This window comes from Balaenoptera borealis, assembly GCF_965194805.1.
Source record: "Balaenoptera borealis genome assembly, chromosome: 16".
Classification (NCBI taxonomy): domain Eukaryota; kingdom Metazoa; phylum Chordata; class Mammalia; order Artiodactyla; family Balaenopteridae; genus Balaenoptera; species Balaenoptera borealis.
Window position 1 is genome coordinate 30,051,793 of NC_138872.1, and position 20,904 is coordinate 30,072,696.

Below are 20,904 nucleotides of genomic sequence, written 5' to 3' on the forward strand. Positions count from 1 at the left end.
CTAGAGGAGGAGGTCTCCCGGCTGCCCGCAGTCCCACAGCCACCAGCTGTTAAGGAACTGCTGACCCCTCCTTCTCAGGCAGTTAAGTGCCCCTCCTTGTCCAGTTCCATAGATCTCGGCCAGGAAAGGCACGAAACCCAGCCCCCTTTCTGCTTTCTCACATCCCTCAGAGTTGGAGGATGGGGACCTGTGGAGCTGGAGAAGCGGCTGGTGGGGAAGAGATGAGGTGGGCAGTCGACTTGGTGGAATGATTGGGACTGAGGATGGGTCAGGGCCGCTCAGGTCCCTCCAGGTGTTTTTCTGGTGGGTCCTACCCGAGGCAGGGGGTCCCTGGGAACCCAGTACCCACACCCATCTCCTCTGACTCCTTTGCAGGAGTCTGGGCAGGGAGCCTGGGTGGGGGATGGACTCCTGGATTTGGAAAGGAAGCATAATGGTTCGTTGACCAGCCCCCCACAGCACCTGGGCTTTTTGTATCCCCAGTTGTGAGCAAGGGGAGGGGAGGTTAGACATCCTACCTGGAGTTCTCAGTGCCTGGGACTAGGGAGGTGCTGCCTCTGCAGATACATGGGACACTTGGGAGCTGGGCTTCCCAGAGGTCTGAGCAGCTGCTTGTCCAGCAGCTGGAAGGGATTCTGCTGGGGGGTTTCCAGGACAGACCAGACCTGGATGCCAGCCACACGTTCACATCCCCAGTCCTGTTCAGGGGATACCACCCCACCACCAACCCCAACCTCACCGCTTAACAGACACACACCTTGTTTCATGTTCAAACTGAATGGTGTTCCTGCATTCCTGTGCTTTCATAACTGTCCAGAGGGAGCACCGGGGCCTCTCTCTGGAACTCACCTTTTTAGGAAGAGAAAGGGTCTTGCCTATGAATTAATATCCTTATTTTTACTCATGATATAACTTTTCTAGAAAAAAAAAAAAGGAAAATAGAAAACAAAACCCCATCTCTCTAAATAACTACTGTCAATAATTTAGTGTATTTCCTTCCCATCTTCCCATTAACATATTTTTTTCCTGTGTTATACATACAATTCTGTATCCTGTTTGTTTTTCTGTTGGTTCTGGTTTTTCATTTAATTTGAGATGGTCAATTTCTTTGTCTTTTTCTCCACCACCGCCTTTGTGGTGAGAGCTCCTTGTAAGAGAGGAGGAAGTGTTCCAGTGGGGCCTCACGGTTTAAGGTTCCTATTTCTCTCTGACTCTCCCCTCTGTCCCTGTCAGCAGGTTTGATGAGCAGGAAGCCGATGGGAAGGAGGCAGTGCCCTTGTAGCCTGTGTGGGTGCAGGAAGCGGGGCGATGAGGCTCTTCCCATGAGATTGGGCTTCAGCAGTGTCTGCACGTGGGGAAGAGGTCTTGAGTGGGGCTGAGGTGTCCAGTCTGAGTCCCCAGGGCCGCATCACCAGGGCTCAGAAGGCCTCCCCAGTTTGAGGAGAGGAATTTCTTCAGGCCTGGGCTGCTTATCTCCAAGTCCAGAGGCTTCTCTGTCTCAGGACACAGATTGGGAGCCCCCACATGTTTGGTTGCCTCTAGGCACCTCCTGCCGAGGGGAGCATGTGGGAGGTACTTCTTTCTCATTCTTCCTGAGATTCCATCATCTCATCCGTTGGTTCTTGATCCTCCATCAGTCCTCTGTTCGGGTCTTTTCATCCTAAAACAACAATGACAGGAATTCCTTTCCCTGCCCCGCCCCCCTCTTCCACCTCCGAAGGCTCCTCTCCCTCTGTCTCGGAGGAACTTGCCCTGGAACACTCCCTGCAAGGCTGCCTGGGGTCTGACGGTTGTCTTTGATGCGCTCTTCGCCTTCCCCCCACAGCCGCCAGCTTCTCAAGGCTTCTGGACGGTGCCTCTGGGTCCTATTCCTAATCACAGTGCCCACGGCCACCTCGTAACCGTGACACACACTCTTGCCCTCCACGACTTTCCTCCTTGGCTTGAAGGTTAACCCCAGTGTATCACCTCAGCCTGCTAGCCCACTGTCCCAGCCTCCCACCTCGCCCCCCGCCCCAAAACCGTCTGCCATGCACCAGGGGCCAAAGAAACATTTCCAAAGAACTCTTCTCTGATTGTGTCCCTCCCCAATTAAAAACTTCAGTGACCCACACACACACACTTCCTCCCAGATACTCAGCATTCAAGGCCCATCACAGTCTGATCCCTAGCTTCCTCTCAGCCTCTGTATGACTTGGCATCCAACAATGTCTCTTGAAACAGTTCCCCTGCTCCCAGCACCCACACACCCACTGAATAAAATCTTACAACCTCTGGGACCCTCCCCCCCAGCACCTTCTCTCTCTGTGCCCTCCCATCCGGCCCAGGGGAGCAGTTCTTAGTGCTGTCTAAGGATGCTTATCACAGGCCAGAGTCAGCTGTGCCCTGCCTGTCCTGAGCTTCCTTGCCCTGCCAGCCTACACCTTCCTTTAGGGCATGGGTGGTGGCTCATTCATCCTCGTGTCCACAGCACCAGGCTCGAGCAGTCAATAGGGGGTAATGAGTATCTGCTGCAGGAAGCAGGAGTGCATGTTAGAAGGTTACTAAGTCCGTTTTTGTTGGGCTCCGCTGTCCACGTTGGTGATCTACCTGACCCCAGGAACCAGGTACTGGAGCAGCTGCTGCTGCCCAGCTTTACAACGCCAGGGTTTTTCAGAAGGTGGAGAAGGAGGAGAAAGCCCAGAGCCTGCTAAGATCAGTGAAGGAGGGCCTGCCAACAGGAAGGAAAGTTCTGAGCGAAAGAGGGGTAGGGAGAAAAGAGAGGCTGCATACCATACACTGGAGGTAAGAGGGAAGGCTGGCAGGGTCTTCCTGGTGGGGAACTCTGCACAAGGATCCCTGGCCTACCCTGGACCAACAGGACTTTATCTCTCAGCACAGAAGCAGTTCTCCTCTCCTTCTGATGTGACTCCCAGCCTGGGGAGACTCCTGGAGCACCCAGGCTAGCCCTCCCCCTTGAGCTGGTCCCAGAACGCTAGCCGGCCCCTGAGAGGGAAGCCAGCTGGGGCTGCGTTTCCTGTAAGCAGCAGCAGGCTAGCATCCCTGCTAGGAAATGCTTTTGTTTGCTTTAATAATTAATAGCTCTTCCTCAGCCTGGGACCTGGCAGGCAGGCCTGTGGGTGGGTGGTGTGGGGGGTGGGCACAGAGAAGCAGGGTGGACAGTCTTTGGGTAGAATTGAGAGCAAGAGGAAACATGGGAGAGCTGGCTAGTGAGATCCTCCCCTCCCCCCTCATCCAGGGACCTGGTGGCTGAGATAATTTCCTGGGGCAAGTGAGCAGAGCCCCTGCTGGGGCAGTGGGAGCAGCGGATATGAAACAGCCCCAAAGCCTCATCTCTGGCAGGCCCTTCTAGACCCAGGTTCTGGGCAGCTGCCTCTAGGCACCAGGTCCTCCTGCCTGCACTGTTGCATTGTCGGGGTGGGTTCACCCCAGTGAGCCTCTGCTTTTATCTTCCCAGGCTCTGGGCAGGGCTAGGCCAGTAGATCTTGGCTGGAGTCAGGAATGCCAAGCCCAGCTTGATGATTATCAGCAGTCCCAGGGACCCAAAGGATGCCTGCAGGGAGAGCCACGGCCAGTGGGATGCTTGGAGGAAGAGAGGATGCAGAGGAGAGGAAGGGGGGACTTATGCAGCCATGTTAGGATGGGGAAAAGAAGATCTAGATTTAGCAGAGACAGTAGGGAAATCTGAGACAAAGGATGAGATGCAGGAAATACACACTTTTACTCCTTCCACCTCCAGTGTGGAGGGGGGATCAAAAAGAAGCCTTCCCCAACTGCTGATGACAGCAGTGCTTCTCCCCATTTCCCCAGCATCCCAGATTCCAAGATGGATCAGGCCCAAGCCAAGGCACTGCTCAGAACCTTGGGCTGCCAAGGTAGGCAAGAGTTAGCATTTAGTAGAGGGCAGAGGGGTGCAGGGGAGACAAAGGCCTGAAGGTGCCTCTGGGGGAAGGCCAAAGCTCCAGTCTCGGCCATTGTCCTCTGTGGGATTTGAGATGCTTGTTTTAAATTGCTAGCACTTACAATAAGTACCTAATCAAGGATGTAAAGACTTATGAATGGCCTTCTGACCCGAGAGCAGATACTGACTGTGAGGGAGGTGTCGTCTGTCCTAGACAGCTGTGGTGAGGTCCAGCTGCTGCAAGAAGGTTCCTGGGTCATCCTGCTCAGCCTCGAAAAGGAGCATCTCCAGGGACCCCTGGGTGGCCAAGCAATAGCAGCCAGACAACTCTGCAGCCCCCAGATGCCCCCATATGCATCCCCCTGTACTCTGAAGCACAGGTCACCTGAATGACTCAGGCTGTGAAGGTCAGGTTGCCCTTGGTGTCACCTTTAGCCTGGATTCCCAGCACAGTACTCAGGAAGCCCACACACACCCATGCTCGGATGTCCTCCAACCAAAAAAATAGCTGTGCACACCCAAGCTTTTCTGTCCCATTCTCCTTTAATTTGGGGGCAATTTCAGAAGATGGGAAGGGGATGAGTGGGCCCTGGTGGAAATATGAAGATGAGCACTTTCTCCTCCCACATCCGTGCTTTTTACAGGAGCACATGCCCCACCGCCTCAGCACACTCCGGAGTTGATAGGAAAGGGTTTTGAACATTTTGTTGAAAACAATCTTTTTAAGAAAGCAAGGAGATGTGTAAATCATTTGGGAGTCTTACAAAAGTGGTTAATGTGGCTGTTTTCGTCACTCAGCTGCATTTACCTGGAAAAGACGCGTATGTGGCACGCTTTGTGCACTAATCATGCTAAGTGAATGAGACGTTTCTGAATTATAGGCTCCAGCAATACACGCACCAGGTGAGGCAGTTCTCGTGCATATTGCCAGGCTGTACGCAGGCCCTTGGGCTGTAGCTTTGCTGGCTTCCATCACACCGCAGGCCTCTGGATGGCTGGGAGTTGCTACCCCACCCACGTCCCTGGGGACCCTTGGGAAAGGGTCTGCTTCCTCTGCCAGCATCTGCCTCCTAAGGCTCTTAGACCGCCAGAGCCTGCTCCACCCACCTGCACAACAGGCCAGAAGCACCTGAGAGATGACGCCCCAGAAGCCCTCAGCCAGTGACTGACTGGAGTTGGACGATGAAGACCCCAGGTCCCTTGCTCAGCCCTCTGACTAGCTGAAGCACATGTTCTAGACTTGTTTCCAGAGCTCCCTGGGGGCTGAGCTGAAGCTGCCCACAGTAGTAACTTGTGGATAATGCACCTGTTAGGGACTGCCTTTCCTTCTCTCTCTCACTCCCCACACCCGCCAGGGTTTCTTGGAATCACCTCCCACATAAAGTGTTCACATTTGAATCCTTGTCTCAGGGGCTACTTCTGGGGAAACCCAGATAAAACACTTGCCTCTCCAGACTTCTGGGGCTCTCCTCCTGCCTCTCTCCCTTCTTCTAGATAAAGGATTCCTATCAATAAACATCCTTGTAGTTTCTCTCCACACCCCAGTGGGTGTCTTGGGCCACCCCACTTTGGAGACCACAGAATCAGAGACCTTTGCCTTCATCCACATCTCTGCCTCTAAGGTACTGTGGGAGCACATGTCTTCTCCCAGGGTGCCCCAGCAGGCCTCTCAGACCTCTCCACGGCCCGGGTCTGTCCTCTGAGCTGTTTGAGCATATTTCTGTGTCTCTTTCTCTCTGTTCGTTAATCTTGGTTTGCTTTCTCATTACAAGAGCATCAGCTCTTCCCAAGGGGAGAAGAGCAGAAGTCTCCCCCTCCCCCTCCGCACCCTCTCCCTTTGCAGCTTGCAGCTCTGCTCAGGGATGCTGATTGGTTACCCACTCCACGGGCAGGTAGGCGGTGGAGGTGCCTGGGAGAACCAGGAGAAGTCCAGACAGACCTGCATTTGGCACTCTAGCTGCTGTTCTAATCCGCATGTCCTTCTCTGCGTTCATAGGAAATACGAGGATTTCTTTAAACCAAAACCTTTTCCATTTCCCCTTGGTCTTCTCACTTGTCTCACAGGGGTATGAACAGGGTAAACTGGAGACACTCGCAGACCAGGAGCAGAGCTGGGCGTGCCCAGCAGGGGTCTTGCCTATTCTGCCGTCCTCTCCTGGTCTGCTTGGGGTCATGTTGTTCTGCTGTCATTCATGATAGTGATCCCTGTCGCAGAGCTATAAACTAGCCGCCTCTGTCCCATTGCTTTGCATGGATGTGTGTGATTGCGCCTCAGACCCACTAAGCAAGGTGGAGAATGGAGGCTGATGCTGGGCTGCCTCAAGGGAAGTAGAATTGAGCCTGATCCCACTGTGGAGTCGGACAGTGCAGCCCCTTGATGCCCTGCAACTGGCAGCACTGGCTACTGGTCCACAGACCCCAGGCAGGGGTACCTGCTCCCTTTCCCCTCCCCTGGTCCCCCCAACCACTCTCCCTGGGAATCCCCTCCTGCTGAGAGGGCAGGCCCTGTGAAGGGAGCTTGGCTTGGGGCTTAGGGCAGACTTCCCAGGTCTGGTCCTTAGGAGCCTGGTAGGAACCCCAGGCAACCAGGACCCAGGACTGACTGGTATTTGCCAAGAGGGATGGATGGGAGAGGAAGCTCAGCATTATTGATTGACTCCTGGCCTGGGAAGTACAGGAGTGTCTGTGTAGATAGGGTATGTTGAGGGGTCCGGGGGATTGTGTTCTTGCTCAGCCTCCACCCCTCCTCTGTTAAGGTCTCTTTCTTTCTCTATACCCTCTCTCCCCACTGTCTGAGAGCCTTCCAGGCACCTTTCCTGGGCTAGATGACAGAGTAAGGGGCAGAGTGATCTGGGATGGCCCCACAGCCCACCTCCTTCTGGCCTTATCTACCCCCAGGTGGTCCTGTCCCTGGGGAGCCTCACTGCCCCTAAGCTGGTCCTGGGGGCTGGAGGGAGGAGTCAGGGTTGCTGCCTCATTAGCATATTCATCAACAGTAATCAGGGACCTGCTGTGATCAAAGCGGTCTTCAGGCTTCCCTGCCTCTTGGCAAGTGGGAAGCGGGAGGGTCAAGGCCTGGACGTGAAAGGACTGTAAGCCTGAGGCTGAGGAGAAGGGAGGGACACCGAGGAAGGAGGGAGGAGGATGATCCTGGAGCAAGGAACGTGTAGAAATAACCTTTGGTGGGGAAGAGAAGGTGTTGGTGGCGCCCTCCTCATCTTGATCAGGGACAAGCAAGACCCGTCACTTCTGCCTCCAAAATTAGCATTTTACATGGACCACTGAGGCTCCCAAGCAGGCTTTCAAGAGGAGGAACGGTTTTCATTTTATTGTTTATGTATTTACTGTAATCTGTATGAGTAAAAACACAACAAGCTTCTGAAGCCCATGACATTTCAGATATTATGGCTTTGCAAGAAGCCAAGTAAGAGTAAGTTGATTTAAAATTATACGAAGAAAAATATTAAGTAGTGATGAGTATGGCAGATGTTGTCACAGTGGCATGTCCATGATGGGACTCTGGTCTAAATGGCTCTCAAGACAGTTCCACCATTCTCATCCTCGCCTCTGCATCCCTGCAGCAGCCTCTCACTTTTCTACCACACTGCCCTCCTTGCTTACAGCATCTTCTAAGCCCTGCCTGACTTCAGAGCCTTCTGGTGGCCTTTAGTCATGCTTCCCAAACCACATCCCTCCACCAAAATGCTCCGTAGTCAAGTAAGCATGGTGTGTTAGTTATCTATTGCCACATTTAAAAAAAAATCACCCCCAAACTCAGCAACGTAAAACAACATTCATTATCTCACACAGTTTCTTAAAGTTAGAAATCAGGGAGCAGTGTAGCTGGGTAGTTCTGGCTCAGGGTTTCTTATGAGGCTTCAGTGATCTGAAGGCTTGACTGGGGCTGGTAGGCCTCACACAGCTGATCAGTTAGTGCCGGCTGTTGGCAGGAGGGTTCAGTTCTTCTCCATGTGGACCTTCCGTAGGGCTGCTTGAGTATCATCACAACACAGCAGCCAGCTTCCTCCTGAGTGACTAATCCAAGAGAGTGAACAAGGCAGAAGCCACGTGTCTTGTATGACCTAACCTTAGAAATCGTATGCTATCGCTTGTGCCATATTCTATTGGCCACACAGACCAATCCTGATACAGTATGGGAGGAGACTATATAAGGACCTGACTACCAGGAGGCAGGGATCATGGGGAACCGTCTTGGAGGCTCGCTACCACACATGGGGAGCACTGGCCTGAGCGGGTCAAGGAGGGTCCATTCCTGGAGGGTGTCCCAGGGCCCCCCACATACACTTGTGTATGCATTTCCCAGCAGTTGTGGCTATAGCACTCTTTTATAGAACGAGGACCTGGAGCCATGAGAGAGCTAAAGAACACACTTTGGAAGACCTTGGCCCAGAGAAGAAAGTCTAAACTCCATGGCCTGGTTTTTGTATGCATGGATAGTCTGGCACTTCCAATAAAACCTTTTCTCTCCTCACTTCACTCTTTGAAGTGGTCCAGTGACACTAACCCTCATACCTACAGCCATTTCTTATGCTGTTAGTTCTGCCCTTTTGCCTCCTGCCCCTGTTGAGCTCCTATTCATTCCTCAAAGACCAGGGGGAAGGCCACCGTCACCGTGAAGTCTTCCCTTCATCACACACAGAAAGAATTAATCTTTTCCTTTGCTTTTACCGTTTTTTATATAGTAACATCTCTTAAGGGGCACCCACCACTCTGTCTTATGTTGCAGCTCTCTGTATCTGTCTTCCCTCCCCTTCCAGGTGTTTCACTCTGGCCCCACGTGGTGCCATGTGGCCAGCGCTTGGTACATCATTGGGGTTCAAGAAATATTTGGTGAATAGGGCCTTGGTTCTTCTCCTCCTCCTGCTGTCACCCTGGCTTTGCTTCTGGGACTGGTTTCTGATGAGCCAGGAGAAAGCAAGGCCAGACCAGAAGATCCTTCTGCCCAAGGGAGCCAGTGGTGTCTTCCTCCAAGCATGGAGGCAGGTCCCCCTATACCTGGGGAGGACATTCCCACCTTCAGCCATAGCCCAGGGTCCAGGCTGGGCAGACTAGTGGCCCTGAGCCAGTTCAATGTCTCTTGAGAGTCTGATGGACTTCATCATCTCCCAGGCAATACCGTAGGCTCATGCACGTAGCCAGGAGCTGGGGTACAGTGGGATATTCATTCCAAAACCTCCCAGCTGCCCCTTGAGGCCCTAAAGGGCAGTCACAGGAGCCTGTGGTCAGTAAGATGGGTTGCTTGTTCATTTGGTTTTAGAGATCAGCCTTCCAAAATGTGAGGCCCAGGGAAAAGTCTGGGAAGGAGCCTGCCAGGGATGCCTCTGTTGTCACCTGTTGTGCTGCTTATTCCCATGGGAGCAAGCTGGGGTGACCTCAGGGCTGGGAGGCCTCTTCTAGAACTGAGATGGCCCTGGCAAGGGTGGAATGGGCCCATCCAATTTCTTGCCCAAACTCTTGACACATCAGAGCCAAGTCTTGGCCAGCCCACCTACCTGGTCAGAGGTGACGGGGTCTTTCTCTCTGGAGGGCACGTCCAGTGGTTTCCCAGCAACTTTCCTCCCCACAGTGGCGTGGGCCTGGCACGAGCACATTTTGAGAAGCAGCCCCCCTCCAACCTCAGGAAATCCAACTTCTTCCACTTCGTGCTGGCCATGTATGACCGGCAGGGGCAGCCGGTGGAGGTGGAGCGTACAGCTTTCATCGACTTTGTGGAGAAGGACCGAGTGAGAGGCTCATGGGCTCGCTGGGAAGGAACAGGGTGGGGGGGGGGTGGGGAGGGTTTCAGGGAACCCCCTCCCACTGGAGCAGATGATGGATAGGTGGTGGAGGAGTGGAGAAGGGGGTGGTGAATGGATGGGAGGGAGGGGGGTAAGGAGGAAGGTTGGGTGGGAAGGGAGTGGGGGGGATGGGGGTGGCTGGAGGATCCCCGGGAGCACCAAGCATTCTCCCTATCTTGTCCCTGCAGGAGCCCGGGGGTGAAAAGACAAACAACGGGATCCATTATCGCCTCCGGCTGGTATATAACAATGGTGAGTGAGGCCCACTGCCCACTGGGTACCGCAGCACCATGTGACACGTGGTGCCCCACTGTCAGGGTGGAGGGGGCCTGGCTTCAGCAGGGGAGGGTGTGGAGTGTGTTCAGTCATCAGAAGCCACGGGGGCTCCCCAAATAGCAAGCCCTCTCCGCCTTTCCACCCTTAGGACTTCGGACAGAACAGGACCTCTATGTGCGTCTCATCGACTCCATGTCCAAGCAGGTGAGCCAGCCCAGGGGATGCTCAGGCCTGTCCAGCCCCTTCTCTGACCCCCATCTCCCTGTGGTCTGAGCAAGCATCCTTGTCCCTGCCCCCACCTCCCCCATGCCTTTCATCCTCACCAGTCTAGCTGTCCACAGTTCTCTGTGGAGAACTGTCCACAGGAGGAGGATGTGTGGCTTTTGCCCTCTAGACAAGAAAAAGACAATATTTGTTCAACAACTTTGTCTTAGGTCCTGTTATCTAGAAGTTCAGCCTAGACGGGGATTCAGGTACACATGGTTTATTGGGGAGGAGGGGAGAAGCTCTCAGAAGGGGAGGGAGGAGAAGCAGGACGGGGCAGGGGATGCTCAGCAAGGATGTGGTCTCTGCTGGTGTCTAGCCTCAACCTGATCCACGAGGAGGCCTGGAGAAGGAATGGCACCAGAGTTGTTCCCCCTTGAGGCAAGGAGGCCAAGATTCTGTCCCCTGTATTGGTCAGTTACTGGCTGGGGACCATTCCCAAGGGGAGAGTGTAACCTTCCAGACATTTTCAGGGGAAGCAGCTCCTGTCTGCTGAGAGCAATTCTCAAGAGAAAGCCCTTAGCAGCTAATGCTACCCACAGCTGGGGGATGGGTGCACTGGTCCAGGAGAGGGGACTGAGTGGGGCCCCAGAGCTTCCACTGCAGACCCTCAGTACCTTGCTGACTTGAAAAGACAAGAGAAGGAGGCTCAGGGACCAGCATGAGGAGCTCGGGGCAACTGAAACCTGAGTCAGCCCTGATGGACTGTGCAGCCGCAGGGCCCCAAGCCTCAGGCTCTTCAGAGAGGTTGTGTGCGCTGGTAAAGGAGCAGGGCTGAGTCTCAGATGTGAAAATCAGTGGCCTGCAACTTGAGGTGGAGACTTGGGCTTTCCCACACAGTCTTCCAGCAGCCTCCACCCAATCCCAGGGCAGAGGAAGAAGTGGTGTGTTTCTAGGAAGCCTGTGGTCGCCATGGTGTGGGAGGAGGACCAGGCAGTGGCAAAGTGGGATTGCATGGTCAACAAGTGTGGAAGGGGTTGGAGAATGTCCAGAGAGAGAGGGACCCACAAATAAGGGATGGCTGCGAGGCACAGAGGTTATAAGGTGGAAGCCAAATGTGTGGTTTGGGAAGCTCACTCCTTGCTTCAGGGCGGAGGAGAGGCTGGGGGACTGGCTGGGGGGGGTGCTGGGGGGGGGTGGCTGATCCAGCAGTCCAAGAGGGAGCCACTGGCCTGGCCTGTGGAGGTGATGGGGTGGGGAGAGGGACCAAGGAGCCGGCAGGACAGCCTGGAGGGACAATGCTTGTGAGAACCGTGGAGGTTGGAGTATGTCTGCCCTCCCGGCAGCCTGACGTTGGTCATGGTGATCTGGGGACCTCCCTGCCCCTGAGCAGAGCTGGCTCTGGAAAGAGCTGCCTGTGGACAGACAGAATCTGTAGACCTCATGCCACTCTTGCCCATTCTGATGGTGGTACTGGTTTGGGAAGCCAGGTTCCCAGCTCCCTCTGCATTCCTGGGCTCCCAGAGAGAGTTGGAGGGCGTGCTCTTCCCTGGGAGCAGGGCCCAGCTGCCCCTCCACCTGGCCTTGAGAGGAGCCTCCTTCCCCTCCAGCCTGCGCACTTCCCCTTCCCCAGGCCATCATCTACGAGGGGCAGGACAAGAACCCCGAAATGTGTCGCGTGCTACTCACCCACGAGATCATGTGCAGGTGAGAAGGGCTAGGTCACCTGCCCCTGGCCTCTTGGCCCAACCCCTACCACTGCCACCAACCCCCTCCCCACTGATCCCCAGGGAAGCCTGGGGGTGGGGGGTGATGAGGGAAGAGTGAGGCCCCTGGGCACAGTGCTGGCTGAGGAGAGGGTCCTTGAGGACCCATTAGCCTGGCCTGTTTATGTGGCTTCTCCGAGTGTTTTTGTAAGAGAGGCCTCCTGCTGCTACTGGGAAGCTTAACTAATAAAGCTCTGGGGAGGGCTCGCTGGGAGATGGGGGCAGGGCCTGGGCCTCCTGGATTAGCTCAGAAGCTGGAGGAGGAAACTTTGCTGCCTCTTATGTGAACTTCAGGGCACCCCCTGGGCAGGCAGGATGGGGAAGAGGGAACACAGTGCTGGACTCCCCTTCCCCATTACCCCAGAGCTTGGCATTTCTAGGCAAGGGCTCCCCAGGAGATGTCAGTCAGGAAGGGTCCTCCGAGGCAGCTCTTCATACATGGAAAAGAAAATAGTGTTCAAAAATCTGGTTGGGACAGTGGCTACCCTTGGGAAGGGCAGTGACCAGGAGGGGGCATGAGGGGGCCTCTGGGGCGCTAGTCACATGGTATTTCTTGGTATGGGTGCTGGTTACGTGGGTGGGCTCACTTTGTGATAATTCATGAGCTGCATGCTTACAATTGGAGCTCTTTTCTATATGTATAAAAAGTGTACAGAGAGAGTAGGTGGTCAGCAGCCTGCCCTTTCCTGGATCCTCCAGGAGCAGCATGCCTTTGGGACAAGGGTTTCTTGGCCAACCTTATCCCCAGGGATAAGGGCTCTGCAGGTCCCTGTGTAGGACCCTCACCGCCTGTCTCCCCCAGGCCCCTGAGGGCGAGCCCCTCTGGCCCAGGGATTCCATACTCAGAGACAGGACATCAGCATCCTTACCCCGGAGCCACACACACACACACACACACACACACACACACACACACCACATGCTGTAATCTCCCTCTCCTTCACCCCCTTCCTCCTTCCCTCCCTTCTCATCTTTCCTTCAGCCGGTGCTGTGACCGGAAGAGCTGTGGCAACCGAAATGAGACACCCTCAGACCCCGTCATCATTGACAGGTACAGACTGGGGGAAGAGGGTCTGGCAGCTGCAAGGCCAGGGCAGGCTGGGATCAGCCACAGAGCACGGTGGCACCCACCACCCTGTTGGTGGCTCTGAGCAGAGAGAAACGGTCCCCTGACTGAAGCTCCTGGTGGCAGACATTCTGGGGCTGGGCATAAGAGTTGTGTGTCCTGAGGGAAGGAGCTGGAGAGGGCAGGGGTGGGGGGTGGTAGAGGCTGCTGGGCTAGAGGGGCTGGGAGGCCCTGGCAGGGAAGCGGGCTCTAGTCCTGGTGCCTGGTGCCTCTGCGCTGTTTGACTTGACTTCTCTGATCATCCGTTTCCTTTGTTTAAAAAATAGGGAAATACTTAGCAAGCTTCAATCATAGGATTGTCAAGGTGATGCATATGAAAATGCATTCTCCCACCATGATTTTCTAAAATTATTTTATTTCTTTTTGAATAGGAAATGCATATATAAGGTACAAAATTCGAGAAGTATAAGAGAGTAAATAATTAAAAGTATGTCTGCCCCACCCCTATGTATAGCATACTGTACACAGTCTTTCGTACTTACCTTTTTATTTGTAACAATATATCTTAGAACTCATTCCATATTGGAACATAAACCCTGCCTTGTTCTCCTTTTAGTAGATTAAACCATTCACAATGTACTAAAATTCAAGTTTAGGAGGGTTGACAGCAAAGTCTCCCACCTCTGCCGCTGACTCATCCATTGCCCTCCAAATAAGCAAGCATTATTACCAGTTTCATGGGTATCCTTCCTGAGATAGTCTGTGCAAGAAAATGCAGACACAAGCAGTCTCCTTATTCTTTTTTCTAATGCAAAATATTCCATTGTATGGATGAACTATAATTTCTTTAGTCTCTATTGCTGGACATTTTGGCTTTTTCATTCTTTTTCAGGGATAAAATATGCTGTAGTGAATTACTTTGTCCAGGTGTCACTTAGCACATGTGTGAATTTATAAAAAGGATATTACTAGAAGCAGAATTTCTGGGTCAAAGGAGATGTGCATTTGTACTTTTGATAGTTATTGCCAATTTGTCCTCTGTAGAGATTATACCAATTGATATTCGTACCAGCTATTTTGAGAATGCCTGTTGCTGTATTCTGGCCAATTAGTATGTTTTTTATTCATTCAACAAATAAATTTTTAACATCTACTGTTAAATGTTAACATCTACTGTTAAAATGGACCCTGTGCCAGGGTCTCTTCTATATGCTGTGGATTAAGCAGTGACCAACGCAGATAAAAAGCCTTGTGTCGATGGGCTTACAATCTAGTAGGAGAGATAGACATAAACTAACTGAATAAAATGTACAGCATGTTAGATGGTGATAACAGCTAAGGAGAAAAAGAAAGCCATCAGGAAAGATCAGAGAGTGCCCAGGAAGGGGCTATTGCAATTTTAGAGTATTTAAGGAAGGCCTCACTGAAAGTATGACGTTTGAGCCAAGACCTGAAGGAAGTAAAGGAGCGAGCCAAGTATGAATCTGGGAGAAGAATGTTCTTGGCAAGAGTGTACTTGTCGTGTTTTAGGAACAGCAAGAAGGCCCAGGTGACTGGAACGAGGGGGACAGTAGGAGACGAAGATGTCAGAGATACAATGGATGGGGCAGGAGGAAGGGCAGACCATGCAGGGCCTTGTAGGTTGCATGTAAGCCATTCTTGTAAACCATTGTAAGGACTTTGACTTTTATTCTGGATGACATGGAAGCCAGTGCGGGTGTTTGAGAAGAATGATATGACCTGATTTATATTTCGACAAGTTTTTAACTCTAGCTCCTGTGTTGAAGATGACCCGCAGGAAGCAAAGGTGGAGACAGGGAGATGAGTTAGGAAACCATAACAATTATCCAGGAGAGATGATGGAGGCTGCGACAGAGGGGATGTTATAGAGAAGTTTGTAAGAAGTGGTTGGATTCTGGATACACTTCATAGGCAGAACTGACAGGATTTGTTATGGAAGGAGAGACAAGGTGACAGGGTGAGAGAAGTCAAAGACGGATCCAAGGTTTCTGACCTGAGCAACTTTAAGGGATGGAGCTCCTATTTACTGAGAAGGTGGAGATTTCAGGAGAAGCAGGTTTGGGAGGAGGAAGATCAGGAGTTTGGTTTTGGACGTATGACATTTAAGATTCTTGCTAAACCTCCAGGTGGAGATGTTGAAAAAGAGCTGAACACATGAGTGTGGCTCTCAAGGGGAAGGTCCAGGCTACAGATGTAGATTTGAATGAATGAAATCATGGAGGGAACGAGTGTTGAAAGAAAATATGAGCGGTCCAAGAATTGCATTCCGAGGTGTCCAATGTTGAGAGGTCATGGAGATGTGTAACCAGCAGAGGAGAATGAGAAGCAGCTGCCAGTAAAGTAGAAGGAAAATCAGGGGAGTGGAGTCCCAGAAGCCTAGATAGAAAAATTATCCCAAAAGGAGGCAATAGTCAACTGCATCAAATGCTGCTCATGGATATGATAAAAAAGACTAAGGGTTAATCATTAGATTTAGCAATGTGGGAGACATTGGTGACCTCAACAGGAGCCATTTCAGTGGCAAAAGGGGCAGAATTCTGATAGGAGTATGTCTAAGAGAGAGTGGGAGAAGAGAGATTAGAGACAGTGACTAAAGGAACTCTGGACTTTCACCCTAAAGGGATCAAAGAAACAGGATGGAACAGGGTGGTGACAGGAGCACAGTGTAAGGCCAAGAAAAAGATATAGCTTGTTCAGATGCCGATGACAAAAACCCAGTAGGAAATGGAAAATTATGATGCAAGCGTTAGAAGGGAGAATGGCTGAAGCAATGTCCTCTAGTCAGCAAAGGGCAGGGTTTCTCCTGCACACGTGGAGGACTGGCTTTAGCTGAGAGCACAGACATTATCCATGGAGGCAGCAGGGAAGATAGAGAACCTGGACATGGGTAAATGGGAATATCCAACATAGGAGCTTACGGATGTTCTTTTCTGATTGCTTTGTTTTCTCGGTGAAATAGGAAGCAAGGTCAACAGTTGAGGATGAGGATGGAGAGGGAGACACTAGGGCATGAAACAGTTGTCCAAGAGAGTGAGTGGACCATGGAAATGTTCTGTGATTGCCAAGTGGCACTAAGGGCCCACCTAAGATCTGTGGTCATAAATTTATTTATTTATTTATTTTTAAAATTTATGTATTTGGGGCCACACCACGCGGCTCGCGGGATCTTAGTTCCCCAACCAGGGATTGAACCTGGGGCCATGGCAGTGAAAGCACCGAGTCCTAACCACGGGACCATCAGGGAATTACCTGTGGTCATAAATTAAAAGTGAGCAATTTCCCCAGTCCTGCTGAGCTGCACAAGTGCAGGTGCAGAACAGGTGAGTGGTTGCGTATAGCCAGAGTTAGGGGTTTGCTATGTGAACACGATGAAACATGAGAGGGCAAGAGAGTGAAAAGTGTAAGCAAGGGGTGTTTACAAAAATGGAACAAGGAATTTAAGCTCAGAAAGGAGAGGACTATGGGAGAGTGAAGAGAAGGCAGGATGAATGGAACATAGGTTTTGATGGGGCCAAGAATTACTAGAGTTGAGGTACTAGAAGGAGTTGGAGCTGGTGGTTAGGGAGTGGGTTGTCTGTAGGTAGGATTATTTGGAAATTCCGTTTATTGGTAATGTGTGGCCAAGGGAGGGTAGAGAGAAGGTCATTGGATGAGAGATACTCAAGGAATGGAGAGAAGAATGTGTTGGAAGAGCTATCTATTTACATTGATACTGAAATCACCAGGAATTATGTTTGATTTTAATGATTCTTTATAGATCCTAGATACGGATACTTTGTCAGGGAAGTATATATCAAGTAACTCAATGTAGTTGAATTTATCGATATTTTCCTCATGGATTTCATTCTGCTTTTTGTTTAAGAAACCTTTCTCTATGCTGAGTCATAAAGATATTCTCCTATATTTTCTTCTAAAGATTTCACAGTTTTTCCTTGTACATTTAGGTTAGTAATCCATGTGGAGCTAATTTGGGGCATGGTGTGAATTAAGGTATCAATGTAATTATTTTTATTTATGAATCACTAATTATTCTAGTATCATTTATTAAATAACTCATCCTTTCTTACTGAGCTTCAGTACCACCTATGTCCTAAATCAAGTTTCCTTCTATTTGTGTGTCCGATTCTAGACTCTGTGTTTTATTCTCTTGATCTATTTGATAATCTCTGTGCTAACATGGCATTGTTTGAATCACTCTATCTATATAAAAATAATGTAGACAAGCGTGTAGGGTAAGTTTCCCATCTTATCTTGTTCTTCAGGGAAGAACTGACTATTTTGGCCTTTTGTGCTTCCATATTAATTTTAGAATCCATGTAGAAGGTTCCACACCAACACACACACACACACACACACACACACACATCTTTGGGGGTTTTGTACAGTTAACTTATACATCAATTTGGAGGAGAATTCACATCTTTATGCTACTGAGTCTTCCTATCCATGAATATGGTTTATCTCTCCATTTATATAGATCTTCTTTAAAGCCTTTCAATAAAGTTTTATAATTTTCTCAATTAATTTTCTCAGTAAAGTCTACATACACTTATTGTTTTCCTTTATTCACTCATTCAATAAATATTTATTGAGCATCTACTATGTACCAGACACTGTTCTAGGTTCTAGGAATACCACAGTAAACAAAGCAGACAAAAATATCCATATTCATGGACAGAGAAGACATTGGGGAGATGGGCAATAAACAGTAATTATAAGTATGTTAGAAGGTGATAGGTGGGAAAAAATAGAGAAAAATAAAACTGATCAGGAATTTGGGGGTGGGGGAGGTGTGATTCTAAATGGCGTGGTCACAGTAGGCCAAATTAAGAAGGTGGAGTTTGAGGAAGGACTTGAAGAGGTGAGGGAATGAACCATTCAGTTGTATGGGTAGCTTATTTCTAGGTACAATTTATATTTTGTTGTTATTGTAAATTATATCTTTTGCTATGTTTTCTAAGTCTTTGTTGATAATATAAAGAAATACGATTGATATTTGCATGTAGATATTTGTCTTTAGATTTCTTTTGTTTTGTTTTTTCTATAGAGACAGACGTGTAAAAAATGACTTTTGTTTTTCCTATCCAATCCTTTTGCATTTTATTTATTCTTCTTGCATTACTGCACTGACTAGAACCTCAAGTACAACCTTGAGAAAATAAGGAGTGATAATGGGCAGTCTTGGCTTGTTTTTTATTTTAAAGAAAATGCTTCTAGTGTTTCACCATTTAAAATGTTGCTAATTGTAGCTATTTGGTAGCTATACTTCATCAAGTTAAAAATGGTTGGTATGAGAGTTTTTTAATTTTTGTTTTTTGGGTTTTTTTCATGAACAGATGTTGAATTTCACGTGTTGTTTTTCTCTACATGTATTGAATTGATCATATGGCTTTTCTCCTTTAAACTGTTAATGTACTGAATTTCATTAATGGATTTTCTGATACTGAACTACTCCTGGTATAACCTAACTTGATGATGATTTACTATCTTTAAATGCTACTGGATTTGCTTTGTTAATAATATTTAGGAATTTTGCATTTATGTTCAACACGATTGGCTTGTAATTTTCTTTTCTTACAATGTCCTAGTATGATTTTGACAGTCCGTGGTATAAGACCCTTAAATAATTAGATGGGACATGTTCTTTCTTTTACTATTTGCTGAATGAATTTGTATTAGTTTGTAATGATTTTTTCCTTGAAAATTTGTTACAATTTGGTTTTAGTTTGTGGGGTTGAGGAGGAGAGAATTTTTAAGCCATTTATTCATATTTTAATGGTCATAGGACTATTTAGGCCTTTTATTTCTTTTTTACTCTATTTTCATGAGTTAGATTTTTTAAGGAATTTGTACAATGTGCCTAAGTTTTCAAATTTGTTTCCGTAAAGTCGTTCATAATGTTCTCTTATCTTTTTGATCTCTGCTGTATCTTTTTAAAAAATATTTATTTATTTGTCTGCTTCGGGTCTTAGTTGCAGCACATGGACTCTTCATTGTGGCTTGCTGGCTTCTCTCTAGTTGTGCCGTGCAGGCTCAGTAGTTGCGGTGCACGGGCTCTCTAGTTGTGGTGTGTGGGCTCCAGAGCACGCGGGCTCAGTAGTTGCGGCGTGTGGGCTCTCTAGTTGTGGTGTGCGGGCTCCAGGGCACGTGGGCTCAGTAGTTGCAGCACGTGGGCTTAGTTTCCCAGTGGCAGATGGGATCTTAGTTCCCCAACCAGGGATCAAACCCACGTCCCTTGCATTAGAAGGTGGATTCTTAACCACTAGATCACCAGGGAAGTCCCTCTGCTGTATCTTTAGCTGTGAACCTTTTCCATTTCTGATATTAATTGTTTGTATCATATCTTTCTCCTTGATGAGTTTTGCTAGCAATTTTTACTTTTATTTGTGTTTTCTGAAAACTGACAGCTTTATCAATCTTTTTCTAATGTTTGTTTGGCATTACGTTAATTCTGCATTTATCTTTATCATCTCCCTTCTTAGTTCTTTGGGTTTATTTTGTTGTTCTTTTTTAATTTCTTAAGTTGGATGTTTAGCTCATTAATTGTTGACCTTCTTTACTAATATAATCATTTAAGGCTATGACATTTCCTTAAAATACTATCTTTCCTCTATGTCACATTATTTTTTATTTTTCTTTATTTTTCTTTATTTTTTTGGCTGTGTTGAGTCTTAGTTGCAGCATGCAGGATCTTCATTGAGGCATGCAGAATCTTTTTGTTGCAGCGTGTGGGCTCTTCGTTGCAGCGCACGGGCTTCATCTAGTTGTGGCATGCGGGTTTTCTCTCTCTAGTTGTGGCATGTGGGCTCCAGGGGGCAGGGGCTCTGTAGTTTGTGGCACGTGGGCTCTCTCCTTGAGGTGCATGAACTCAGTAGTTGTGTTGCGTGGGCTTATTTGCCCCGTGGCATGTGGGATCTTAGTTCCCCGACCAGGGATCAAACCCTCATCCCCTGCATTGGAAAGCAGATTCTTTACCACTGGACCATCAGGGAAGTCCCTATGTCACATTATTATATCTCATATTTTCATTATCAGTTCCAAGGATTGTTAAATTTGTTATGATTTCTCTTTTAATACATGGGCTATTTAGAAGTATGTTTCCTTATTCTTTATTTTTAAATTAACTTTATGAGGTATAACTGATATTCAATAAAACAGGCATAAGGCATACAATTTGAAAAGTTTTGACATATGTATACACTGATGAAACTATCACCACAGTTGAGATAGTGAACATATCCTTCATTCCCAAAAGTTTTCTCATGCTCCCCCTGGAATCTCTCCCTCTCTCCCCTTACCTCCATCCTCAGGCAACAGTTGATCTGCTTTATGTCATCATAGATTTGTTTGCACTTTCTAGAGTTTTATATAAATGGGATGATACAGTATGTGCTTTTTCTTTTGTCTAGCTTCTTTTGCTCAGCATAATTTTTTTGTGTTATCCATTTTGTTACATGTATTAATAGTTCATTTCTTTTTATTGCTGAGTTGTATTCCATTGTATGAATATAGCAAAATGTGCCTTCATCTCTTGATAGACATTTGGGTTCTTTCCAGTTTTTGTCTATTATAAATAAAGCTTTATAAACATTTATGTACAAGTCCTTATATGGACAAGTGCTTTCATTTCTCTTGGCTAAAATAAGTAGGAGTAGAATGGTTGTATATGTATATGTGTATGTGTATGGTAAGTGTATGTTTAACTTCATAAGTAGTCGCCTATTTTCCAAAGTGGTTGTACCATTTTATGTTTCCCACCAGCAGTGTATGAGAGTTGTAATTCCTCTACATTCTCATCAGCACGAGAATGATCTCTTTTATTTTTTAATTAATTAATTAATTTATTTATTTATTTTATTTTTGGCTGTGTTG

General features: G+C 48.7%; 1 protein-coding gene and 1 long non-coding RNA gene across 6 annotated transcripts in view; one reads left to right on the forward strand and one right to left on the reverse strand.

The window, feature by feature from the left end:
* Positions 1-20,904, forward strand: part of EBF4 (EBF family member 4) — a 50,449-nt gene that overhangs the window by 1,307 nt on the left and 28,238 nt on the right. For all 5 annotated transcript variants that reach the window (XR_014235938.1, XM_082361433.1, XM_082361435.1 and 2 more), the window contains exons 3-7: positions 9,489-9,645; positions 9,888-9,951; positions 10,124-10,179; positions 11,813-11,886; positions 12,928-12,996. Coding sequence is in view for 4 of the 5 variants with exons in the window: in XM_082361433.1 (XP_082217559.1) it covers positions 9,489-9,645; positions 9,888-9,951; positions 10,124-10,179; positions 11,813-11,886; positions 12,928-12,996 (420 nt within the window). In the remaining variant the exon portion in view is untranslated. The remainder of the gene's footprint in view (positions 1-9,488; positions 9,646-9,887; positions 9,952-10,123; positions 10,180-11,812; positions 11,887-12,927; positions 12,997-20,904) is intronic.
* LOC309613943 lies at positions 883-9,462 on the reverse strand. Its single transcript, XR_014235954.1, has 2 exons — positions 2,773-9,462; positions 883-1,660 (listed from the first exon to the last, which is right to left on the reverse strand). It is a non-coding gene; the product is annotated as an uncharacterized lncRNA (long non-coding RNA).